General features: G+C 40.5%; 1 protein-coding gene across 2 annotated transcripts in view; it reads right to left on the reverse strand.

Moving 5' to 3' along the window:
• Window positions 1-25,244, reverse strand: part of LOC129099813 (potassium voltage-gated channel subfamily D member 3-like) — a 111,747-nt gene that overhangs the window by 12,471 nt on the left and 74,032 nt on the right. For both annotated transcript variants that reach the window (XM_054609199.1, XM_054609200.1), the window contains exon 2: window positions 11,467-11,629. In XM_054609199.1, coding sequence (XP_054465174.1) covers window positions 11,467-11,629 — 163 coding nt within the window. The remainder of the gene's footprint in view (window positions 1-11,466; window positions 11,630-25,244) is intronic.

A 25,244-nucleotide genomic window follows, 5' to 3' on the forward strand; every position in this document is an offset into this window, starting at 1 on the left:
AAACCCAACTCCCTCCAAGTTGTTTACTCTCTCCCGTTCTCTTTCATCTTTTTATCTTTTTGTCTCTCTCACCCTCCCTCTGGCTCTCCTTGACAACTTTTCCCTCGCTGTCGTCGTGCCCCTCACACTCAAACACCTATGTATGTTTGTGCTGGCGCTGCATTCCCCGCAGGCCTTTTGGGATAACCCCGTCTTTATGACCTGGCATTGTGTACCGGCCAATGCCGTGACAGTGGCGATGGTTGCCAGGCAGCGCATGGGGTAATTGAAGGGGGGATGTTAAGAACATGTCCCGCCAGATTGAATCTGTTTATGCAGCACTCCGATAGATTCCCGGGGCCCCTTTTGGATCCGGGGCGGTCGTGTCGAAGGCCCATCTGTGCTTTCAGGCTCCACAGATTGAGCCTGGATTGCTGCCGAAGCACCACTGAGAGCACACAGGAGCGCTAGGACACCGGGCGCTCATTAACGGAGAACACCATGAGGAAGGTTACGCGGCCAAATTGGGTATCTGCTGTGATGACAAAATATATAAATAACAGTTTTACCCCTCTCATAATAAACTTCATAGAAAACAGATGATTCAGCATGAGGGGTTTGTTAAACGATTAAAGATGAACTGCACAAACATGTGTTTTTTAAGCTGTAAAACTTACTGATGAAACACATCAATGCAGGTGTTAATATATTTATTTGACATTTCATGGTTTCAAATGACTCAAAATACAGTCTTAAATCAGCCCTAACCTTTAAGGCCAGTTCTGAAATAGAGGCAACGGTTTTGGACTAATCTATGTCATGACATTAAAGAATTTGATCGTCCTCTAATCAGACGCTCTTCCTCTCCTCGCCCACAGCGTCTAACGTTTTTACTTTTTCAGTAACATTAGCTTGCGATTTCCACCGTGCTTTCATGAAAATGTTACACTGGTTGCAGAAAATGAGAAAAACAGTTTGATGGTGGTCAGCGGAAGAGTTGGGTCTCTGCTCCCCGCCGCTATGGAGCCTCCAGCCGGGAGGAGAGCAGACGGACGCTCCGGAGACAGAAGGAGCTAGTGTTAGCGCTGGCTGAATTCAAGTTGCTACAACCGCAACGGTCCGCCTGCTCTCCTCCCGGCAAAGTTGTCTCCCCGCGGCGGGAAGGAGGTGGAGGGATGGCGGGATGTTATTCTTGACTCATTTGTGGTCAGATAAACAATTAATCCATCAAATCATAACTCTATTTTCTAAGCTACTGTAGCTGTCATAATTCACGCTTCATCAAGGCTGTCGTCATTCAGAAATGGGCGTGATTTTGTCTCCCAGCCCCTTGTTCACTTTTTAAGTATTTTTCTAAATGAAGCAGTGGGTTGCCTTAGTTTCAAACCTGGGGGTGAAGTTTCACTTTAGATATACTTCCAATGAAGAACAGGTCTGCTGTCCCTCTACAGTACTTTACATTCAAATTCAAAGATCCTACAATTATGGTTTTAAAAGAAGCAATTTGATTGGCTAATCGGTAACCAGAAGAATTCATGCAAAGACAACGGGGAGCAATCGTGTAACCAACAAAATTAAAAATCTCACGAACACATGACACGTTATTTACATTTAATTTTCCGTTGGTCTTAAAAGCAAAAAACTTGGGAAAAACAGCAGCTGGCAAAAATCCTAAATACTCTAACGTCTGCCAACCGAATAGAATAGTGAGGTTGAATATCACAAGTTGAAAACACGTATCCAAACACCTTTTTTTCCTCTTTTGTTTCCCTTCTTTTAGCCACGGTTTCAGATCACTCACACTCTAAAGATTACCCTGTAGAATGCAAGTTGGCACAAATGCTTCATTTGAACACCGTTCGCTGCCAGTTGAGGCATCTAAATTGGCGTATATATCCTGAAAAGATCAGAAAAAACGCTGCATATCCACTCTGCTCCCATGTCGTGCTCCGCTGAGCATTGCAGGAAGTTTTGTTAGAAGTTCATTTTTTATTTTTAAAGCTGAAAATAAAAGTTGATAAAAAAGAGACCGCCTATATAGGATTTGGTTGAGTGAAAAGTGGAGCAATCGAGCTCTGAGACCAGATTAGGTTCTGCCTCGGGCCTGCCTGGGAACCGTACAAGTGAAAGAGGAGACCATCTGACGAGGAATCAGAAGTGTACACACACACACACACACACACACACACACACACACACACACACACACACACACACACACACACACACACAAACACATAAATAACTAAATAACTGTGGAAGAGTTTAGTTTTGTGTTTTGCAGCTGCCACTCGTCTAAAGAGTTTTATACATGCTGACATTTCTGCCACGAGGAAAGAAGTCCGTTACTTGTTTTACAATAACACGTGTGGGAGTTGGTGAAGGCAAGATTTTTATAATTGATTCAGTGGAAATCAAGTCCTGTGACCCTTCTGGTCCACAGATATGTTCTTCTGTAGCAAAGACGGCTTAACCTCGGACTAACACCACTCAGAGACAAAACACCTTGGCTAAACCTGGATTAGCTCCTCTTTATAGAGACGAGTACAGCTCTGCTCTGCAAGCTGCTGATGTTTAGGATGTTATTATTGTTTTCTTTTGTTTTTTCACCAAGGACATAATTCATATCAGAACTCTTGACCCTCCTCGGTGAAGTCCTCTGTCAACACCCCTACAGACTCTCTTCTCAGTCTGCCTGCTTCCAAAGTGCAGACGACTCTATTGATTGTCTCGAGCGGCAGAACACTCTGAGCCAGAAACCGGCTTCACCTTTTGACTTCAACCTTCTGAGGGAGGGCTAAAAACAATAAGTGAGATGATTTAGAGCGAATGGAGAGAGAGAAAGGTAGGGAGGGAGGGAGGGAGAAGGACATGTTATTGTTATCTCCTCCAGGAGGATCACGTGATAGGTTCAAGGACCTCTCGCGGTTGCGGTGACTCACTCGTTTTCCCAGCACCTTTTATTGCCTGTTTTAAACTGACATTGACTTCCTGCTGACTCCTAACTCTCTAGTCTCGGAACTACTTGTACACACCCTGCTGAGTACCTCACCGCAACTCTGCCGCTGTAAGCAGGCAGACAACAGTTTTAGTACTTTTTGGCAAGATTATATGAAATGTCTCATTAGACCACTTCGAGCCGATTTCCTGAGTACATCGCCGCTTGTTTTTCAGTTTAAATGAAGTGTGTTTTATTAAACATTACAAACCATTGGTTGCGTACAACACTGGATGTTAGCTTGTTCACTTTGTTTTGTTTTGTATGGTATGTTTGGGTAACAGCTAACTGAACAAACAGTACAAACACTGCTGTATTCCTCTCGTCCACTTCCTCTCAAGGTTTTGGATAGTGTGTTTGGCTAACAGCCAACAGCTAACGGAGCTACTAGTACACACAGTGCTGAGTACATTGTTTCCTTTCAGCCACTGCTAAGTGGGCAGACAACTTGGTGAGTTAAATTTTGTTTTCGGCAAGATTATATGAAATGTCTTATACTACGACTTTGAGCCAATTCCCTGCATACATAGCCGCTTGTATTTGAGTTTGAATAAAGGATGTTTTACGACGCCTTACAGCACATCGGCCAGTTGTGGGTTGTATTCATTCAAACACACAATGCAGCAGTGGTCTTTGAAGATACATTGACGGAGATCTGCTCTCTACTGAGTGCACCTTTCTAGTGTTGTTTAGTTTCTGCCTTGTCAGCCCCGAGCCAATGTAATGCTCAAGAACCGCAACAGTCATTTCACTATTCACTAAGTTTGAGGACAACAACTGGTCCAACCTGACAACGATTTCCAGTCAAGGTGGGAAAAAGACGAGGCAGTAAAGTAACGATAGAAAATACATTTTCACAGACACAGGAACAATGATGGGAAACAAACAATGAGAGATATGTACTGTATATATTCTGCTGCTCTACACCCGAGGCCGGATTTATGAGGAACCGTTGAACCATTTTATAAAAGAACCATCCATAACTATCTAACTCTCCATGGTGAAGCTGCATTTGTCTCTGTGGTGTATATTCGTGAGTAGATTTACAAGATCTGCTATTTAGAAGTAAAAAATCCTGGAAGAAACTTAAATGAATTCATAAAAAAAAGCTTCTCACCTCTTTTGACAACAGGTTTGCTTAAATGAGAATGGCATATTTCAAGTGGCAGAACATGACTTATTATATTCTGTCTGATTCATCAAACCCTCTAAACCTCAGTGACTTTTAGTAAATGATTCGTTTCAACTTGTTGAGTGCCACCTGTTGTACCACATAAGGCTACTTGTTCTGCTTCATTTCATCCAATGGTTCATTCACAGACACGTCACCAGAGCGGAAAAAAAGAATTACTTTTTAATGCGGAACCTCAAGTCCTGCTGTTGAAAATCATCCGAGGAGAACGTAACAGATCTAGCATTGTCAGTTGTTGTACCAGGGGACCGGACAACATTATAAAGTATTGATAGTACAGCAGAGCAGTGCTGAACTGTGACAGAAACAAAGAGTGAACATGAAGATGCTAAAAATAACTTTATAGAGCAAAACTCTCCACGATGTGACAGAGACAGAGATAGAGAAGAGGATACATCCAGTATGTGATGTTAAAACAGGGTTCGACATTAATGCTTGCCCTCTTGCAGTTGTCAGATCCGCAAGTGTAAAATAAACGTGATATTAGGGGTCGATATTCAGTGATATATGCTATCGGAAGATTTGCATTAATGCGTACTCGTCAACAATCCCTGATAATGCTGCATTGTCAACAACAAATTTGTTGGAAAGAGGAGCGCTAACGTTAGCTGTTAGCAGTTAGTCAGTCCTGCTTTGCTGATTAACGGAGCTAACAGCATAGCAACACTTGGAGCAACTACCTTAATCAGATACATATTTTATTTTAATTCATTCCCATTATGATGCTCAGAATAATCACAGTGACCAGCTCTTCCGCTTAAAGAACAGAATTTCTCGCTACCACAGTCCTGCTGATAACGAAGATAACAGCTAATGTACGGAGGTTCCATTCAGTTACATTATGGTGCGTTCAAGCTCCAAACAGTAAAAATTGGTATTGAGCAAAGGTATTTTACAACATTATATGTTCAAATGTAATATTGTAGTTTTAAAATTGTAGTTTTTCCAATAGAAATAAATCTTTTTTATTTGAAGGAGATATTTTCATGACAATATAAAACAGATATAAGATATGAATTATTAATTATTTAATCAAAGCAAATATTTTAATTAAAGTACAATAATATGTTTCTGAATCATTTGAATCATGTTTTTATGCAAATAGCCTCTAAAGATAACAATAAAAATGTAAAAGGATAACGTTGTCCTTTTCTGAAGTTTTTTTGTTCACATCCATATCTCTGTTGATTTTATTAATTGATTAAAGGGCCTTTATTTTCCATTTCAGACAAGTAAGTTTAGCTTTGGAAGGTAAAAGCCCTGGTTGCACAGGGTGCTCAGATAAGATTTACTACTTGCATAAAGACCTTGAGGGAGCTGTTACATATTCATAAAAGCTACTATACTGTAAAATTTGTGTTGCTAAAATATGCCAATTAGAATCACAACATAAAAAAAAGGCATGATGATGTGGTGAGCAAAATACAAAATTTTTATTTTCATGGATTTCTGCATCATATTCTAACTCCAGATTAATTCACATTAAGGCATAGTGATTCTTAAATCAAACAACTATTTTCGCTTGATTTGTACGTAAAATTAAGTAAAATGTATGACAACACTGGTGAAAGGTGACACATTCTCTTAAATAACTTGTATTTGCTACTTAAGAATAATTGGTTTTGTAGGAGTGGCCCAGTGTTCTCACTCTCTTAGCTTTTGTTTCTACTTATACATGTACGTCTGAGTGAGTCACAGATATTCATCACTCACAGAAACATAGAACCAGGAGAAAACCATAGCTACACCTTAAAGTTAAGCTCATTTAAATTCATAACCTCCTCTTTTTTTTTTTAATCCTTCTGTATCACTTGCCCTTTTGTGATTCTCCATTTAAATCTTGCTCCCTTTCAAGTAGTACTATTCAGAATTTGTAATTAGACCCGAGGATATTATTACCTTTTATGCTAATAAGGAGCAACTGCAGAGTAACCCCCCGCAGATTGAACACTATGGGTCAGATCTCTTTTTGGGATCATGCGTAAAAAACAGGGAAGGACAGGGCAGAATAGAGAATACATGTCTGTGTTTCTCTTTGCCACACAGCATCCAGTGGCATCTCCTTCCTCTGTGCTCTGAGAAAGATCCAGAGCTGTCTATCTACCACCACCCAGATGGACGGCTAATTGTAATGGGAGCCCAGAACAGCTAACAATTAGAGCTGAATGAAGATGGATGGGAGTGGAGGAGGGGGAGGAAAGGCTTGAGAGGAGGATGGAAACTGCTGCACTTACTCTCCTCTAGAGGTGTAACACAAAACACAAAATTCAACGGTCTGAATGTATCTCAGTTTTTTTGGGTCACGTTTTTTTCGTACAAAAGGTAAGACAAAGAAAATGTATAGATATCTATGTTTTCTTATTTATTTTGAAAATCAGAAGTTGCTCACAACTCTTACTTTAACATGTGAAGGCCTGTGTCCAGTTCGGTACTTTTTCTGAGAGCAAGCGTCTCTTTTCAATTCTTCCCAATGAGGAAAATGAGCATGCGGCAGCTTGGAGAAAAAAGGCGCCGCACTCAGCTCCGCCTTTTTTGTGCGGCTGCTCCGAGCGCTTCAAGTTGAAAATCTCTCAACTTTTCAAAAAAGCGCTGCTGAAATCACTATAGAAAATGGAGAAAAATGTCTGATGTCTCATGACTGTCTGTGTTGACTTTATATTTTGGACACACACTATCATGACAAAAAGGGAAACGCCCATTTGTGGGAGCCGATTTGCCGTGTCGGACACAGATTGTTGCTGGTGAGATTGTGCTTTTATTGCCTCACATGTTGTCTCTCATTGCTATAACGTTTAAGCTGTCAGATTGAGAGCTGACAAGCTCATCTGAGTCAAAAAACAGACTCAAACAAATATATAGTTGCCAATGGGAGATGCTAGTCTTTTATTCAACAGTGGTTAGAGTTAGGAGCATTTTTTTTTTTTTTGAAACGCTGGAATGAAGTGCTTCCCAGCGCCCTGCGGATGTTTTCTGCCAGAAAAATGTGCTATGTGAACACAGAGCCTTAGGCACTCCAATACTGGCATATTGTCAATAATAAATAAATAAATAAATAACTGAAATGTCTAGAAGTTAAATATAACTAAATATCCCCCCCGGAGGAACAGCTGACATCAACATCTCTGAAAATGTTTCTGATGAAATGAAAACATCTCTAAACAGGCTCTTATTTGGATAAATTGACCACATATTGGGAATCTAAATGGTTACTTAGTCAAATGATAATATATTAAACTTACATGATAACTTAAAATACAGATATAGACTTAGCTTTTAGCCTGGTTTAAAATCTCACAAAAGTGGCGGCCAGTCTCAAAACACCCAGCAGAAATACAAATAATCTGTAATAAACACGTCTGCATTCATGCAATCAAACATTTCAGCGAGATCTGCACTCTACTGAGTTCACCTTTCTAGTTCCTCCTCCTGTCTGCAAGTCTTTTAAAGTTCTCTGAAAGGCAACCGTCAACGGCTGTCCCATTTGACTCTCAATTCTTTATTCTAAGAAACGATCTGAGAGAAGAATGGATATTTTCCGTGAAATACACCCGAGCACCGGTGATAAAACGCTGATGAAATGACGTTTTGCTTCGTTAAATGACCGGTGGAACTTGCTAAGCGGTTGGCCTAATGGCCGAGGTCACATGTCGTTAAGGTTATAGAGCATTAAAGAACACTACATGTTATGCAGACGGCAGTAATGGGGCTATCGAAGGATATGGCATGGCTGGGTGATTCATGACTTGGGTGGGACATTAAAGATCCCAGTTGTCATTAGCAGTGAGAGAGTGGACCATACGATAGTAATGGCTCAATCATAAACCCTCTACACCGGAGTTACCATCTTTTATAGTGTGAGGAACCGTTGTCCGCCAAGCAGGAGTCAAAGAACATTAAATTAATGGGATGTAACGTGTAACGAGCTGAGGAACATGACAGAAAATCTGCAGTTGTACCAAACCAAAAGAGTCCACAGCCATGCTAGTGGCTCTATGAGATCAATGCTAATGTTAGCATGCTGATGCTCAGCAGGCATTATGTATACCGTAATCGCAATTTTTTTCCCTGTTAGTATGCGAACTAAATTCTAAATAAGAATGTAATTAGTTTTGAAGGTATTTCATCATTAACTTGAATTTTGCCCCAATGTGCTGAAGGAAATTGCAATCCGATCCAATATCTGTCTTTCAAAAACCAAAAGCTTGTTTAGTTGATCAATAGAAAATGAATCAACAACTATTTTGTAAATCAATCAATAGTTTTTGTTATGTGACTGTTGGTCTCAGATGAATCAATCATGGCTTCATAGTTTCACTGAGGAGCCCAGGATGTCATGTTTTTCACAGGATCGGTTTAGAGTATACAATTTATTTGAAAGGAGACATGTAGAATAAAATGTTTTTGATGAAATATTGCAATTTAAGCTTAGTTTTGGTTATGTTTTCTGACAGAAGCGTCTATCACACTTGATGTGTTTAAGGACCGTTGGAAAGATGAAAATCTGTGCAGTTTTAGAGTTTGTTTGAAGAAGTTTATTTTCCATGCGTCCGGCGGGTTTTGAGGTTCAGAGGGTACAAAATGTTAACCATGCTATGGTGCATATGAGCCTGAATGCACCATAACGCAATCAATGTCACCTCTGTTGACATGCTGATCCCTGTGATGACTCAACTATATACGTACATAGAGCCTTTGCCGCTAGCGTGGCTAAAGATTTGGGACGTGAAATCACATAATTACCAGAGGATCTAGCACTATTTAATTCAAGACATACTCTGACACACTGATGTTAAGCACACAAGCTTAGATGCTAAGAAACACTTAATCCTGTGGACCAATTAAAGACTTCCTAAGCGCTCTAACTCAAACATCACATTTGCAAACCTATCATCATACTTAGCGCTTGATTTGCCGCCGCGATAACGCTCCCAAGGACCGAGCCGTCCAGGTGGAATATTATGAGGAAGGCAGTGATGAGGCGTTTTTTGTCATGCTGGTAGGAAACAGAGAATTGGGGGGGTGCTTTGAGGAAATCGCTGACCTCACTGCAGGGAGTCGTTTAAGTTCTGGTTAACAACGACAGCGCCGTCACGCTGCGCCTCCCGGGTCGGACGGAGGTGTCCGGTACACTGCACCACACTGCGGCTCAGAGGAGAACGCTGTGGGGGGGGGCTTAAGACCAAGGTCAGGCATAAAGTGACAGGAAGTGGATTCATGCACTTTAACAGATGGAGATAGATGGACGAACGGATGCACCACACCTCAGTGATCGCTATTTCAGGAAAAGAACAACAGCATCAGGACACATGTCGCCCCCAGCTCTCCCCTTTCTGCTCTCCCCCTTTCTACTCTCCCCCTTTCTACATCCCTCCTCACCACATCCCTCTCTTTTTTCGTCCCAGTACCCTCGCCGGGCGTCTTGCTACGGCGGTCGAGGTCACGGTTAGTTAAGACTTGGCAGCGGTCACGCCACGGTCGACCAGCAGGACTTGAAGCAGATTTAAACTACAACCGGAGAGCATGTGTGCCGAGATGGGTGGCGGTAATCACAGAGAGGGTGATAGATGGAGGGGGGGTGAGGGTGAGGAAATCAGCAGAGAAGAAATAAGCAAAGGGAGTGAAAAAAGCCTTGCAGGGAGGAGGTGTGATGGAGAGTGATGAGAGAGAGGAATGGACTCTGAGAATATGTGTGCACGTCTGCCGGCTCAGAACAAACACACTGCTATCTATCTATCTCAGGAGAACCGGAGCTGTCACACCCTCCGGCTATGATTACCAGACCGGTTCTGTGTGTGCGGCGCCGGCTGACCAGCTCCGGGACACGGTTCTTTAAAGGTCTAAAGGTCTGAGCTATTCACCCGAAGGGAGATAGGATCTTTAAATCCCCCACAGGTTAAACACCGGTTTACATAATCCATTTACACGTGTGCCTGTGTGTGTTTCTATCTCTGAATTTATCAACAAAAAAAAGTGAAGACAGGAGATAACTGACTCTTCTTTGACAGGATATTTTAGGTGGTGGTGGGAATGGGAAATTTTTTCACGATACTTAACTCACAATACAATATTATCACGATACTTAAGTAATGATACGATATTATCATGATACTTAACTCACAATACAATATTATCACAATACTTATGTCATGATACGACATTATCACGATACTTATGTCATGACATAATCGGGATACTTCAGTCACCGTACGATATTATCACGATTATCACAAATTAGCTTTGATCATATGTTCAACAAACAAATGAATTGTTAAAAAGACTGGAGACATATAAAATAATAGACCAGGCTTTGTTGTGACTGTCAACAGTCTCCTCAGCTGAGTTTCAGCACCAAGGACAGCGCCTCACCGACACACACGCATGTATAAAAAAACCAAAACATTTAGAATAATTATTTGCTCGTTGATCACCGTGGCAACTGACGAAGCTCAGAAGCATTTGGGTCAGCCTTTCATGGTTATATAAAGGTTCGTTGGTATTCAGCATTCAATTTTATTATTTGGATATTCTTGTGTTTTTTAACCCCTCGATATAACAAACACAAAACAAACCAAACCTTTTGGAAAATGCTTCTTATTCAATAACAAACAAAAAACCCCAGAAAGAATAAGACAGAAAAAAGTGTCTCTGGGTTTGTGGCTGAGCAGGTGTGAAGCTTTAATGACATGAGTCTGTTCTGATTATTATTATTATCGTTATAATGCTGATCAAATTCTGGTTATAATTGATCTAAAAAGCTGTTGATTTATTAACCATCAAGCCATTTGTTATAAACCATGAATCTGAAAACAGGGAATTGATCTGACGTTTGATGTTGTAATGTATATTTTTATACGTATAAATTATATATATGTAAATAACAACATGCAGTCAATGTTGATCAGCTGCCTCTTGATCCCTTTAAAAGCCCAGACCTGAGCTACGCTAGGCTAACCTTGGAAATGATTCAGATCAGTTCTGTCTGACTCTGGCGAGAGGGGGAATAATCCTCCAAAACGGATCTACTTATGCAGAGCAAAGAGAGAATAGGAATGTCAGGGTTTAGTATGCGTGTCAGCGGAGAGACGGTCGGCATCGGTGCTGATACGTACTGAATATGCATCACACACCTGCTGCTCATGTGAATGGAAGTCAGAGTGCGTTATCATCATCAGCTTCAGGGATGTCGTGAACCCTGCAGAGTCCTCTCCTCTGGAGGAAGAACCTCACAGCTCTCCTCCTGGACGTCTGGAGGTCCGACCCTCTGAAGGGAAATAAAAACCCATGTGCTCACCTGTACTTTCTGCGCCCGCCGCTTGTCCGCTCTCTGGTTCTGGTGGTAGATGCGGCTGAAGTTGGACACGATGACGGGGACGGGCAGGGCGATCACCAGAACGCCGCTCAGAGAGCAGATGGAGCCGAAGATCTTCCCCGCGATCGTCTTAGGGACCATGTCTCCGTATCTGTAGGAGAAAGAGAGAAAACATTTAACTTCACGTCTTACTGTGCATCTTATAACATCTGTCACTGGTAGCTCATCCTTTGAGTAACAACATGCAGACACACACACAGCAGGCTGTTCTCTTACAGCGTTTCCTAGCTAAACGTACAGAAATGAATGCGCTGTATTTCGTAGATATCGCAAGAAATCAATTTGTATGTAGCCAACGTAATCATGAATGAAGTATGAAGACCACAGGGTCGGACCAGAGGTGGACGGGTCAAACAAAGACCGGTCTTTTTGCCAGGAGATGCCAGTGTTGATTTATTTTTCACGTAACTTCAGTAACGCCACTTTCGTAGTTATTTTAAACCAAACCATGAACTTTTCTAAACCTAACTAAGTATTTCACCATCTTTAACTAAACCTAACTAAGTATTTCACCATCTTTAACTAAACCTAACTAAGTTTTTCACCATCTTTAACTAAACCTAACTAAGTATTTCACCATCGTTAAGTTTTTCATTTTGAAAAGACTGTATTCATGTAACAAGTGGAAATGACACGTGTTGCTGCACTTTTGTAGGAAAATGCACAAAAAAAGAGGAGTGACTTTTTCTTAAAGATATCATACAAACCGTTGTATGAAGACACGTTGAAACAGACACAAACACTATAAAGAGTTCAACTAGCCCCCCGTTCATTACGTTTGTACGAGGCGTCATCCTTCTTTTGATGCTTCTCTCTGTGCTGCATGTTTCCACCCCTCCAGAATAAATCGACCTGCTGACTCTCTCTCACCCCGAGAGAGAGAGAGAGAGAGAGATGACACAGTGAAGACCACCGACTCATTCACGGAGAGCAGATATACTATTAAGCTATTACAGAAGAGGAAGAGGAGGAAGACCTGCTGAATGCCACAGACATTTCCCCAAGCTCATTTAACCCAATTCAATCTGAAATATTTGCAAGTCAAAAGCAATCTCGTCTCAACTTCAAAGACAGACAACACAATTACAATAACTATATCATTTCCCAGGGAAGAAGCCCGACTGTTGGATATCAGCAGTGGAAGGGAAAGACGAAGGAGGAGAAATTCAAACGCTCAAAGAGCACGACTTAAGCTGGAAAAGCAACCTTTATTTCTAATGGTCTTCATTTCTTATTCATGAGTAAAAAGTGCAGGTCATTTGTTCTTGTTTTCAAGCTAAACAAGAAGTTCTGCTGAATTTATAGAAGTGACCAAGTCCCACTGCAAATAAACCAGAAACAAAAAGCCTTTCAGCATCCGGCATTACCAATAATTATGTAAAGACTTATTGAGGAAAGATGTTTGTTTACATCAATAAATCTAAAGAATTAGAGATTCATTGTATGCAACATAAATACAATGAATCTCAATAAATAAATCTGAATATATAAATACAATGAATCTCAATAAATAAATCTAAATACATAAATGTACATAGATATAAATAGATATATAAAAAATGTAACATAACAATAACTCTTCTATAAAAAGTGAATCTCTATTAATTATAATTTTATTGGGTTTGCAAAAGAAAGAGTTTCAATTGCTGTGTTATAGTTTATAACCGTATCTGTTCAATAACACTGTTCTGTCTCAGTTCATGCAGTCATTGATTAATGACATCTACAAACGTTTTCATCTCTCAGTAGGAAATATTAATAAAAGGTTGTCTTCTGCTTAATTTATTTTCATTTGATCACAATGTGATAATGAAATAGTTCTGCAGTTTTAATGATTTCTTGTCTCTCTTTCTCTGCAACAGCCAGCTGCAACATTGGAATGCTGCTCACAAGGTAATGCATCCGTAATAATAACACAATAGTATAATATTAAATACTTTAACACTGACAGAGCTCATCTTTTCTGCATAAACAGTACTTTTAATTTTATGTTTTCAGTTCATTTAGCTGATAAAACTAAGATTGTTCCACCGAAATACATTTTTAAATGTAGGGCTTGTAAGTGTTTTTGTTACTTTTACTTCATAAAAATATGAAATAATACCTGAATACCTTTCCCACCACTGACTGATAGAACTGTCCTGTCAATAAACGGACTCTCAGGACGGTTCTGGTGTTCAGAGAGATGTGGATTCACCTTCACGGTCGTTCAGGAGGCTGCAGCTTGTGTTGAGCTCTATGAGTTTATAATGAGATCCTGATATTCAGAGTGCACTCATTGATTCAAACAGGGTGGACAAAATATTAGGAACACTTCTCATGTAAACGCAAAACAACCCAACGGCACCGCAGACTACGTCCTCCAAAATAAAGCTGTTGAACCTTTATGACGGTGGATTTATTACAGGAACATTTTAGCCATGCAAACTTAATAACTGCTAACTGACTGCATGTGCAACTACTCATCAGATTCCCCTCTTTGACGGATCACAGAGAATAACGCCGGTTGTTATTTGAGGACTTGGCAAACAGTCCCACACACACACACACGCGCTCTCTCCATTAATGAACAATAATCTGTTTAAGAAGTTGTGCCCATGATATTCGTTTTCATGATCTAATGAAGCATTTCTGTCACAGTCCGTTGGATAAAGATAGTAAAAATTGCAGAATGCTAACAAACACACACACTCACACACAAAAAAAAGTCCATTCGGATCGTTATGGGAGATGAAACCTTGTTCTCATTAGTCACAGATTTCAGCAAAAACAAGCCCAATATGAAGCCGTCTAAGTGGAGGCTGGTTTTCTCATCAAGAACACACACGGTGAACCACGACGGAGCGCATACTTACAGAGAACCACCCAAGAACTTTAACGGCCTTTCTACCCAAATTAGGCATTAACAGTCCATCAGTGGTACGGAGGCCCTATCACTGCACAACATTCACCTCCTCCTCCTCCTCCTCCTCCTCCTCCTCCTCAGAGGATGTTTCCATCAGGAGGCATGAAACGCTAATCATCATTCGTCTGCGAGCCTTCTTCTTTAATGGGATCCTATCAGATGGAGGCTCCGTCTCTCCAACCCTACAGTCAATTTACCGCTTCCCATTTAGTCAAGCTGGCCCGTGTCTGATGATAGCATCTCTGAGCCGTAACACGCAGCGCCGAGATCAGACCGGGGCGGCACACATTAAAGAACAAGAAGAAAAGCTGTATGTAAGTGTGTGTGTGTGTGATAAGAAAGGTTGATTTCTAACTCTGCAAGACTTCACTGAAGGTGTGGATGGAGGTGGATGTCTGAGAAGGAGACAAGGATGGATAAAGGAAGTAGATATTTTTCTCATGTGAACAAACAAACACAACGATGAGTTTGCTGAATGCTGTCAGAGATGCACCGATTGTTTTGGATATCTGTTAATAATCCCGATACCAGTTATTTTTTCTTTGTGTAATATATGCATTGCAGTTTTGCATAAAATTGAAATGCATTCCAAAGCAAATTAGTTGATCTGTAGGTTAATAACAGTGTAGAAGTGCAAACTGCCGAGGCAACTCAAGGGCACAGCAACTATCAACTACCAGTACATTTATACACAAAAGTAAAAGAGAATTTTAAGCTGAAAGGCCGAGACTGTGATAAACTCAAGATGTGGATGATGTCACTGTGGCGTCACATGGTTTGTGGACTGCAGTTTTGAAGCCTCGAGTTCAGCATTGTTTTGGCTGTCGCCATTTTGTTTTTTGCAACCAAAAGTGACACATGAGGGTGGAGCTAAGAACAACAGAACGCTGAATAAGATTTTTTTAAAACAGACGAAAATGTTACAATTACCATTCAAGAAGTGAAAACACTGTGAAAGAGTTTAAGTTGTAAGATGCAAGTGGGAGAGACCTGTCAATCACATTAGCCCCGCCCTAAAGCATCCCCTGCTTTATGGTCTGTTTGACTCTAAATGGAGCATCATTTACTAAATGAACATCATGCTGTATTGAAGAAGACTTGAAACTAGAGATTGAGACCATAAACTCATGTTTACAATGTTTACTGAGGGAATAAATCAAGAGAGAAGTAGAGTCATTTTCTCATAGACTTCTATACAACCAGAGGAGTCGCCCCCTGGTGGACAGTAGAGAGAATGCAGCTTTAACACATGAAGCTTTGAATCCACTTTTCAGAACTGTAGATTTCCGCCTGGACAAAACAAACGGCAGGCCCGGGTTGAAGTAGTAAACACAGCCAAATACAGGTTGCATGCACCAATACACACAAACACACACACATACACACTCAACCACTCAGGTGAGATGGGCAGGTCAGTCCTCGGTCAGGGTCACAGGAGGGCCGGGTCTCTGTGGGTCACATTAATACAGCCTAGGAAGGATGGATGGGGGGTTATTGAGTGGGACTGGGTGCTCTGGGGGAGGTATTTGTGATGAACGGGTTCATCACTGAGGGCCTGAGGATTGGTGATGATGGCAGGTCATGTGACGTCGGGTCAGGAAGGCACCGCTCATCGCAGAGTGATTTAAATACATGCTTTTGTAAAATAAAGATCATTACTCTGTACAGGAAGTTTGAGATTAACCGCTGGGTCACAAATATTGTTGCTTTTGTTGTTTTTACTTTGTGGCTCATAAATCACTTTTATGTGCGTGCTGAAAGATTATAACTTTATTTATATGTTCTAGATACAGAGAGAGAGAGAGGGAGAGAGAGGCAGGACAGAGATGTGAAGGGTTAAGGGGTTGTGTTTCCATCAACAGACCAAATCCCATCTGAATTATCTGCTATTTCTCTCAGTTCCCTTCAGATTACAGCCTGAGTGATTATTTTCAGACCACAATCCATTGCGGTGGACTGGAGGACTGAAATGAGTGCAGGAGGCAGTGGATTCAGTGTCAGAGGCAGGAAATGAACTAAAAATGAACATGTTGATCAAGTGTCTCCCATTAGAGACATTCAACATACAACAAACATATCAATATGTATAGAAACTCCATTGATCAGCCCTGACTAGATAAATACATCTTAAGCAAAGAAGTTTCAAATGAAACCCCAAAGTATGGTTTACATTTTGCACTACCTTGTCATTTGCAAGTGCCTTCATCATTTTAAGTGGTTATTGTAAAAAGAAATGTTATTGTTTTGATTATTAAGGAAAACTGGAAACCATTACTAAAAGCGTGTGACTGTCTGGGTTCAGCAAAAGCAGAGACGACAGATGTCGATACTAAAATAAAAATGTCTGGTAGCTTAAAAAATAACAAAAAACTAATAGAAATGCAAAACCCTCCATAAAAGAATGGGTTTATTTTCACATTGAAATATACTTAACACAACTTGAGGTTTAATTAACAATAGTTCATTCTGGGAAAAAAATAGAAATGAAAAAGAATTTGTATTTAGAGTTCTATTATTATTTTTTTGATCAGGGTCTTTAGTTGAGACCCTTCAGCACCACGGACAGCTACTGTAGATTCCATCAATAGAGTCCTAAAACCATTTTAACGCTTCCTGTTCCCTCGTCTGTGAACGTGTTTTTTAAATGTGTCTTTGGTTAGCTGTCTGAAATAAGGTCCGTAGAGGTTTTAACGTTCTCTTCTACAATATAAAGCAGGTCAGTAAACACCGCTCTGGTGAACATAGAAGCTCCTACGTGTCTTAAGAAAGAGCCTAAATGAGACTAAACGTCCTCCCTAGAACACAAGTCCTCCTCTAGCTTTGTGGTGGAGACCTGAAGTTTTCATTTTAAGTTATGACCTACACCAAGGTCAATAAACGATAATTAGGAGTTATATCTCAACCATATTAATTATGTCAATCCTGCCGCACACTCCCAGTGATGACATTCAGCAGTCCTACTGAACTAACACATCAAGAAAAGATCATAGAAGAAGAAAAGTCATTTCAGCATATTTCTCCTGTCACATTTACAGCTGAGCTCAACTTTGAAAAACTACCATTGGCCATAAATGATGATGCCTCATAAGAAACATCCATAAGTAGTAGCAGACCTCCATTTTCTTTGGACAACCTGTCACGGGCCAATGAAGCTCTTTTGGGTTCAGCGGAGTGAGAGATTGTCTCTCCGGGCCTTTAACCCTCAACCATCCATCTGTAGTCTCATCTGACATTTCATGGCCAGTCACTCCGATGGAAGTAACTCCGATGATACACGGCTCTTCAGGGATCGGGACGACCATCTGTAATCACCCCCACAAATGTCACCGCGGGGAAAGCAAGGAAGAAAGAAGAAGAAGGAGGGAGAGGGAGGAAGAGGTCGGGATACTGACACAGGTAGACGAGTAGAGAGGAAGAGGAGGAAGCAAGAACATGAGATAAGGAGCGAGAGCTAGATAGCGTCAATGCTAATATGAAGAGGGCCGGATGTGTTTGGTTTAATACGTCTTAATTAAATCAGATACTCTGGAGCTACTATAATCTCAGCTCTCCCTTAACACAACACAGACATGGGCGTAATCCAAATGTCCTTAAACCCCTTAAACTAATTGGACAGCAACATATTATGTTACCATGACAACGCCATAACATAGTATGTACATTTTTGGGTGTTTATTTGATTCTTTTTATTCCCTGATTTGAACGTCTTCCAGGCTTTTGCCTCAGGTGATTAGAGGTAATTGTCTATTTATCTATTTACTCGATTTTGACAAAACAGCTTCAATAAGAAAATAAATGTTTGATGAATATACCAGGTGTGTTTAATATAATCTCTGCTTTCATTCATCTGCTTTAAGCTGTTTTTATGGACCACTTTTTAATCCTTAATGTTTCTGTGTCAGGCTGAATACCCATTTGCCGTCCTCTTTGTTCAGCTTCTTTAACGTCTCCGACTTCCACTGTTAACCCCGTGTCTGTCGTCACATTGCTATGAATTGTGGGTAATTACCTATGGCAAAGTCTGCAGAAAATGCGGATTTATGGAAAGGCTTCATAAAGGGCTCAAAATGTCTGATAGAGAGACTTCAAACATCGATGATTTGACAGACTTTGCCGGATGCCCCTCAAAGTCCATGGAGTGTGGAGATTGGGATTCATGAACTCTGATAGTGATCCTGATCTGTAGATTTATAAGAATGCATTTATCGATCAATAGTATTTCAGTTTTTTAAGATTTCATTAAACTCAAAACAAAGTGAAGTTCAGATAGTCGGTGTGAGCTTAGGCAACGGGGATATTTGAGGCTATTAAAACAGTTCGGTACAAAAAACAAATTGCAAATGACTGCACTCAACATCCTGCCTCACACCAATCAAACAAACCATTCAGAAGCCAAGGCTGAAGTAATAAACAGTCAAAATCATGAATACGGCTTTCACAGAGAGAGTACCACGAGGTGTTCAGTGTTCAGCTGCTCTTTGAATGTGAATCACATCAACGGCCTTGTGTGGAATGAATCTAAAATGAAATAGTATTGTGAAAGTCGGGAGCTGTGGAATGTAAAAATATAAAAACTTTATCGATGAATTCACAGAAAAAATGTCTCCTTCATGTAACACTTCAGTTAAACACCTCTTACTATCTACAGTAGGAGACGGCAGTGTTGTAGTCAAGACCAGCTGAGCTGACTTTGAAGGGTTAAGATCAAGTCAAGACTGAGACCAGAGTGTATAGCGACTGAGATAAGACCAAGACTTTAAGGGGTTGAGAGCAAGTCAAAACCAGGACCAAGACTTTGAAGGGTTGAGACTTAGTCAAGACCAAGACGTTACGGGATTAAGACCACGTCAAAACCAAGACCAAGACCAAAGCTTTGAAGGGTTGAGACCACGTCAAACTCAAGACCAGACTGAATTGAAACCAAGACTAAAACTTTAAGGGGTTGAGAGCAAGTCAAGGCCAAAACAGGGCGAGTCCGAATCAAGACATTCCCTTAAAAACTTATCATATAAAATGTGTACATATATAACTGTAACATGAGAAATAATCAAAAGGCATTGTAGAGTTTTTTAAGTAACGTGTTGATTTATTGTAATATTAAGGACTTACATCTGCTTCAACTATGTGAGTTTATTAACATTGTTAAAGTGCTGTGGCTGCATTTCAGCTCCAAGTCCAGTCGATCACATTCAACCTCGTATGTGGGACGTTTCATAAGTGGGAGGTAACAACTTTGCAATTGCAAAATCTGCATTTTTATTTATAAAGCAGCTTAATGCTTAGGTTGCACCATGAAACAGCTCAGGTGCTTCTTGTTGTTATGTATGCTGTTAGTGTTTGCTGCTGGAGCAGAGCTAAGTTTACTTTTATAGAGAATACAATAAATAACCGTCTCTGACAGTAACAGGATTATTGCAACAAATCTTTTAGACACAGAATAAATGGAATTAATTCGTAACTACTTGGTTATTTTAGCTAAATTGCCTTTGTAAATTAGAATAATCAATCAACACATGCACGCTTCTTTATTTTCATTCCCACACAAAATCCTGCAAAAAAATCCCAGATCTTGTTCTTCTAGTGAGCACTGAGAGACTAGAATTTCCTCATTTACATTTGTCAAGTGATGAGAGGGGAATAGGAGAAATAACACACTGATAGGTAGATAAAGTGAAGGCATTACTCACATACGGCGCTGCACACAGAGGAGCGGTCATTATCATCACTCGCTTCACAACCAATCGTACGGGGCTCCACACTGAGGGATGGCCACCATTTCTCCGTAGCACACATCCAGCTGATACTTTATGACTCAGAATTGGACTAACTTTGCAGAGTTCTATCCAAACATTGACTTTTCACAGTTATGCATACTTATTTTCCCCTTTGCATTTTTTATTTGTGGCGGCGTGCCACAGTACCAACATTGACTGCCACGTATTGATTTTCTTTTGTCCGATTTAAAATGGGTAAAATCTGAATATATTGTAGTTCTGCATGCAGTGCATTGATTCGCTCAGCCCCTCCTTACCCTGCTTTCTCTCTCACAAACATATAGAGTGCTGCAGGGATGAGGTATTTTTGTAGTCCATCAGGAAGTTAGCATAGCACTGGTTCCCTCTACAACAAGCCAATAGGATTGATCTGTTGGACCCTAACCAAAAACACATTTAGGGGAAACACAGTGAGTTTGAGACGAGGGAACAGGACTTGTTAAAATGCTGACTCGGCTACTTCAACAAAATGGAGGTCAAGGGACCATCAGTCCAATTTTCCCTTGCCAAAATGAAGCCTAACTTTGGAGCGTTTTTCAGCCCTCATCCAGACAAACGAGCATGACATGAATGACACCAGTGGACATGCCTGGTTCCAAATGATACCAGTATCTCCACTCTAGTTTTAGGGCTTAGCTCCAGACTCTTAAAGACAGTAGAGTCAGAAACGATCGCCAAGGAATCCTGTGGTTCTCAAAGGGTTCAAATAAAATAAAACAACTGGTGGTTATTATTAAAACCCAAATCCAAGCTTCCAAACATCTTTTTCAGAATCCTACATGTGATGTTCCAGATGTCGTTTTTCCAGAAGAGGCCCATTAAGCAGCGAGAGCATGCTCGCGTGCCAGGATGTCGGTGAATAATAGCCAGGGACCCTGTTACAAGCTCCACTCATATGTGTGTGTGTGTGTGTGTGTGTGTGTGTGTGTGTGTGTGTGTGTGTGTGTGTGTGTGTGTGTGTGTGTGTGTGTGTGTGTGTGAGAGAGGAGTGTGTATGTGCTTCTGTAATTAGCGATTACCAGGCTGCTATCAACAGAATGCTTCAGTGAATCCACTTCCAAGAGTAACCAGGAAGTGCAAACACAATTACCAGAAGAGAAGGAGCATAACAACATTTAAATATGAATTACATCTGAGATAGGACGAGTCCCCGAAGCTTACCGCCTGCATGCTGCCTGATTCACAGAAAACTCTGCTTCCATTAACACATTTTTGCATCTGCCTGAGTGCACGTCTATATGTGAGTATGGTAATTTTTTTTTTTTTTTTAAATCCGTGAGCGTGGTTATGTACACAGCTCTGATAATAGACACATCTCTACAAGTGCTGGAATACTTCCAGGCCTGGGAGGGCCAATACGAGTGGATGTATGGATAAAAGCAGGTATAGCTGAAGGTAAATTGAAACAGGAACACATTGAGCGGAGTGTCGGTGTGGCGGAGGAAGAGGAGGAGAGAGGTCGAGGAGGCACAATAACCTTGATATGTGGTTCAATTTAACTGCTAATGAGAACTAGCCGCGCTCGGTTTGAAACATGAATCTCTGGAGGAATGTTCGAGCGGAGATTGATGCCTTTTGTTGGATGCGAGACAGCAACAAAATAAGAGTGGAGGCATAAATACGAACAGCTAGAAGAGAGAGAGAGACATTACAGCCAGCAGTGTGAGGAGGGAGGACACAAAGGAACAAATCTGCCAAAGAATAAAATCATATGGCATCAAAAAATGACATTTTACAGGCCATATGTTATTATCGTGGCCACTTTGTTCCAGACTGAAATATCTGAACAACTGTTGGATGACCTTAGGGCATCCAGTTTATTTGCACCCACAACTCTGATATAACCAAAATTTGAAAATAATAAAATGTATTATTTGTTCATGTAAAAGAAACTTTACTAGTTGGAAAATTAAATTACAGTACATACATATTTGAACTGTTTTCAAATTTGAACAGTGAAGTCAAAGCTTCATGTCTTAAAGCTGCATTCTCTCTCCTGTCCACCAGGGGGCGACTCCTCTGGTTGTATAGAAGTCTATGAGAAAATGACTCTACTTCTCTCTTGATTTATTCCCTCAGTAAACATTGTAAACATGAGTTTATGGTCTCAATCTCTAGTTTCAAGTCTTCTTCAATACAGCATGATGTTCATTTAGTAAATGATGCTCCATTTAGAGTCAAACAGACCATAAAGCAGGGGATGCTTTAGGGCGGGGCTAATGTGATTGACAGGTCGACACCAGAGACCTCATCTCTACATCACTCCTTCTTAGTCCAAATACGGTCACTTCCTTTCACTGGTTGCAAAAAAACAAGATGGCCACTGACAATGATGCTTCAAAACCGCAGTCCACAAAGCAATGAGAAGAAACACATTTGATTATCTTGACTGAAATTACTCTAGTGATTTAATAAATCACGTCATAGTTATTTTATAAGCTTTATGTCAAGTACCCTAGTTTTCCATGGAAAGGGTTTCTATGACAACAGTGATTAAATTAATCTATGTGTCATAGCAATCCTTTTGAATTTGAGGTCCATTATTTTTCTGACAAATAGAGTCTATTACCTTGTTACAATTGATGTTTTTTAGGAGAAGACGATTGAATAGTCAAGTTTTAAATTGTAAAATCAATTGTTTTATTTATAATAGTCTAGAATAATTGATAAATTAGTCCTTAGAAATAATTGTTCTACTGTTGTAGTTCTATTCTGTGTTTCTCTTTGAGCCATCATATCTGATTCTTTTATATTCTTCCATTTGTCTCTCCTGTCAGTCCATCAGTCCACGTTCCTCTCTGTGCTTGACCCCTGCTGGGACTGATGCTCAGAGATGAAGAGCAGCGAGTCTGTGTGGAGAGATAACGCCCGAGTCCGAGAGAAGAAAGAAAAGGTCGAAGGTCAGGGGTCACAGGGTTCTATGCTGCGGCGAGCCCGCTGGTCATAACAGCAAGGTCACCATCCGGCTGGCCCCAGAACAGCTCTCACACAGGGTTGAAAGAGACGAATGACCAGACATAGAACAAATAAAAACCTTTAAAGGAAGAGGAAGAGAGGAAAGATAATGTAGAAAAACGACTGGAGTGACAGAGGAAAAGGAGGCGGAGCTCTGCTGAAGGACACGAGGGTGACCCTGCCAGAGAAAGACATCGAATGAGACAGAGGGGGAGATAACTTGATAGAGAAAAAGGGGGAGCGACAAGTGAGGCACATTTCAGGACGTCAGCTCTACTCTGCCTTCCATTCAGGTCACACTGATTCTATTTGTTTCACTCGGTCGGACCGTTTCCTGTTGTCCAAGAGGAGTGTTTGTAACTGTGTGTTTGTAACTGTGTGTTTGTAACTGTGTGTTTGTAACTGTGTGTTTGTAACTGTGTGTAACTGTGTGTTTGTAACTGTGTGTTTGTAACTGTGTGTTTGTAACTGTGTGTTTGTAACTGTGTGTTTGTAACTGTGTGTTTGTAACTGTGTGTTTGTGAAGCTTAGTCTAAACTCAGAAAAATGACGTAATCACGGCCGGATGGAAAACTGTCATTAAAAAAAATGTCATTAAACGCAACTATTTCCACATGATTTATGTTAAAAACAGCGTGGAAAATATTGTGCATTCACAAAGCTGCATTTTTAAAATAAATCATGTGAAAATAGAGCTGTTTAATGACACTTTTGGCTTTCCATTTAGGTGCAAATGGTCGTGCACCTCTGAATTTCTTGTACTTGGTGCGAATTATCACGACTGTGAAAAGTAATTCACTGATAAAAAGGTTATTTACCTGTCTGAGGATTTTACAAAGAAGGCCAATTAAGTTTTTAGATGCTTTAGAAACAGGAAGTCTTAAAAATCTACATTTGAGTAAATATTTTGCAGCCAAATCAAATAGTTTACAGGATATTCAACCTTTTGTTTCTTTATAATGCTTTAAATACTTGACTCTTTTCTTTACAGTTATTGTATGAAGAAAAATTGTAATGCATTAATATTAGATATGAGTTTACGGATAATAACAATCCCGTCCATCTGTCCACCCGATATCCCTGGAGGGATTCTCTCCAAATTTGGCACAATTATCTCTTTGCACTCAAGAATGAACCGGATTAGATTTTGCTGGTCAGAAGGTCAAACGTCACTTTGACTTTATAAAACATCATTTTTGGCCATAACACAAGAATTCATTCGCCAAATATGAAATCTTCGGATAAAATGACTAAGTGACGTGGCTGTAATACAATTATATAAAAACTCAACAGTTTTTTCGTTAATGAGAAACCAAAATCAAAAGTATTGAACTATTTCACTTTTTTTTCCCAGAAGGAGATGGAAATGATTCAAATCTCTGGTTCAGCATTCCTGCCTTTTGTTTCCAATCAATCAATAAAAAAATAGATGCATGAAAACTACTGCAAGTGCACACATGAGGGCCTTTGTGTGTGTGTGTGTGTGTGTGTGTGTGTGTGTGTGTGTGTGTGTGTGTGTGTGTGTGTGTGTGTGTGTTTTTTCCCTGTCTATGTCTCTCAGATAAATATTTTTCTACATTTCTTCGTTGTGCCTCGTCCAAAAAAAACACCAACAACCTTCTAATCCGTCCTCCAATTCAACACCAAAGCTGCCTCTTACTCTCGTTTCTTTGATGTTGCCTGTTGTCATGGTGATGGCGGGGGGGTAGGCTGAGCAGCATACAGAGTAACATGTCACTGCGGTTAAAAGGGTTACATTAACAGCGGCGGCAGGGTTACATCAGAGCGCCGCCACGTTTGCCCATTAGTGGCGGCAAAAAACAGGCGTTAAGGGCAAGCGACGGTTAGCATTTAGCGCTAATCTGTCTCATCGGGGGTGAACATCTGGTTAAAGTGTAATTCATACTTCAGAGGCACTTTATCTTTTTAGTGCTGTGCAGCTTTAAAGCACGAGGTAGAAAATATGTTGAAAACGTGTCTCCCGTCACACCACAGAAGGAGAATATCCATCACTGGATTCAGAGAGAGAGAGCAGGAGTTGTTGCTGCTCGTCTCTCCAGGAATCAAAGATG

The sequence above is a fragment of the Anoplopoma fimbria genome, chromosome 12 (genome assembly GCF_027596085.1).
Source record: "Anoplopoma fimbria isolate UVic2021 breed Golden Eagle Sablefish chromosome 12, Afim_UVic_2022, whole genome shotgun sequence".
NCBI lineage: Eukaryota > Metazoa > Chordata > Actinopteri > Perciformes > Anoplopomatidae > Anoplopoma > Anoplopoma fimbria.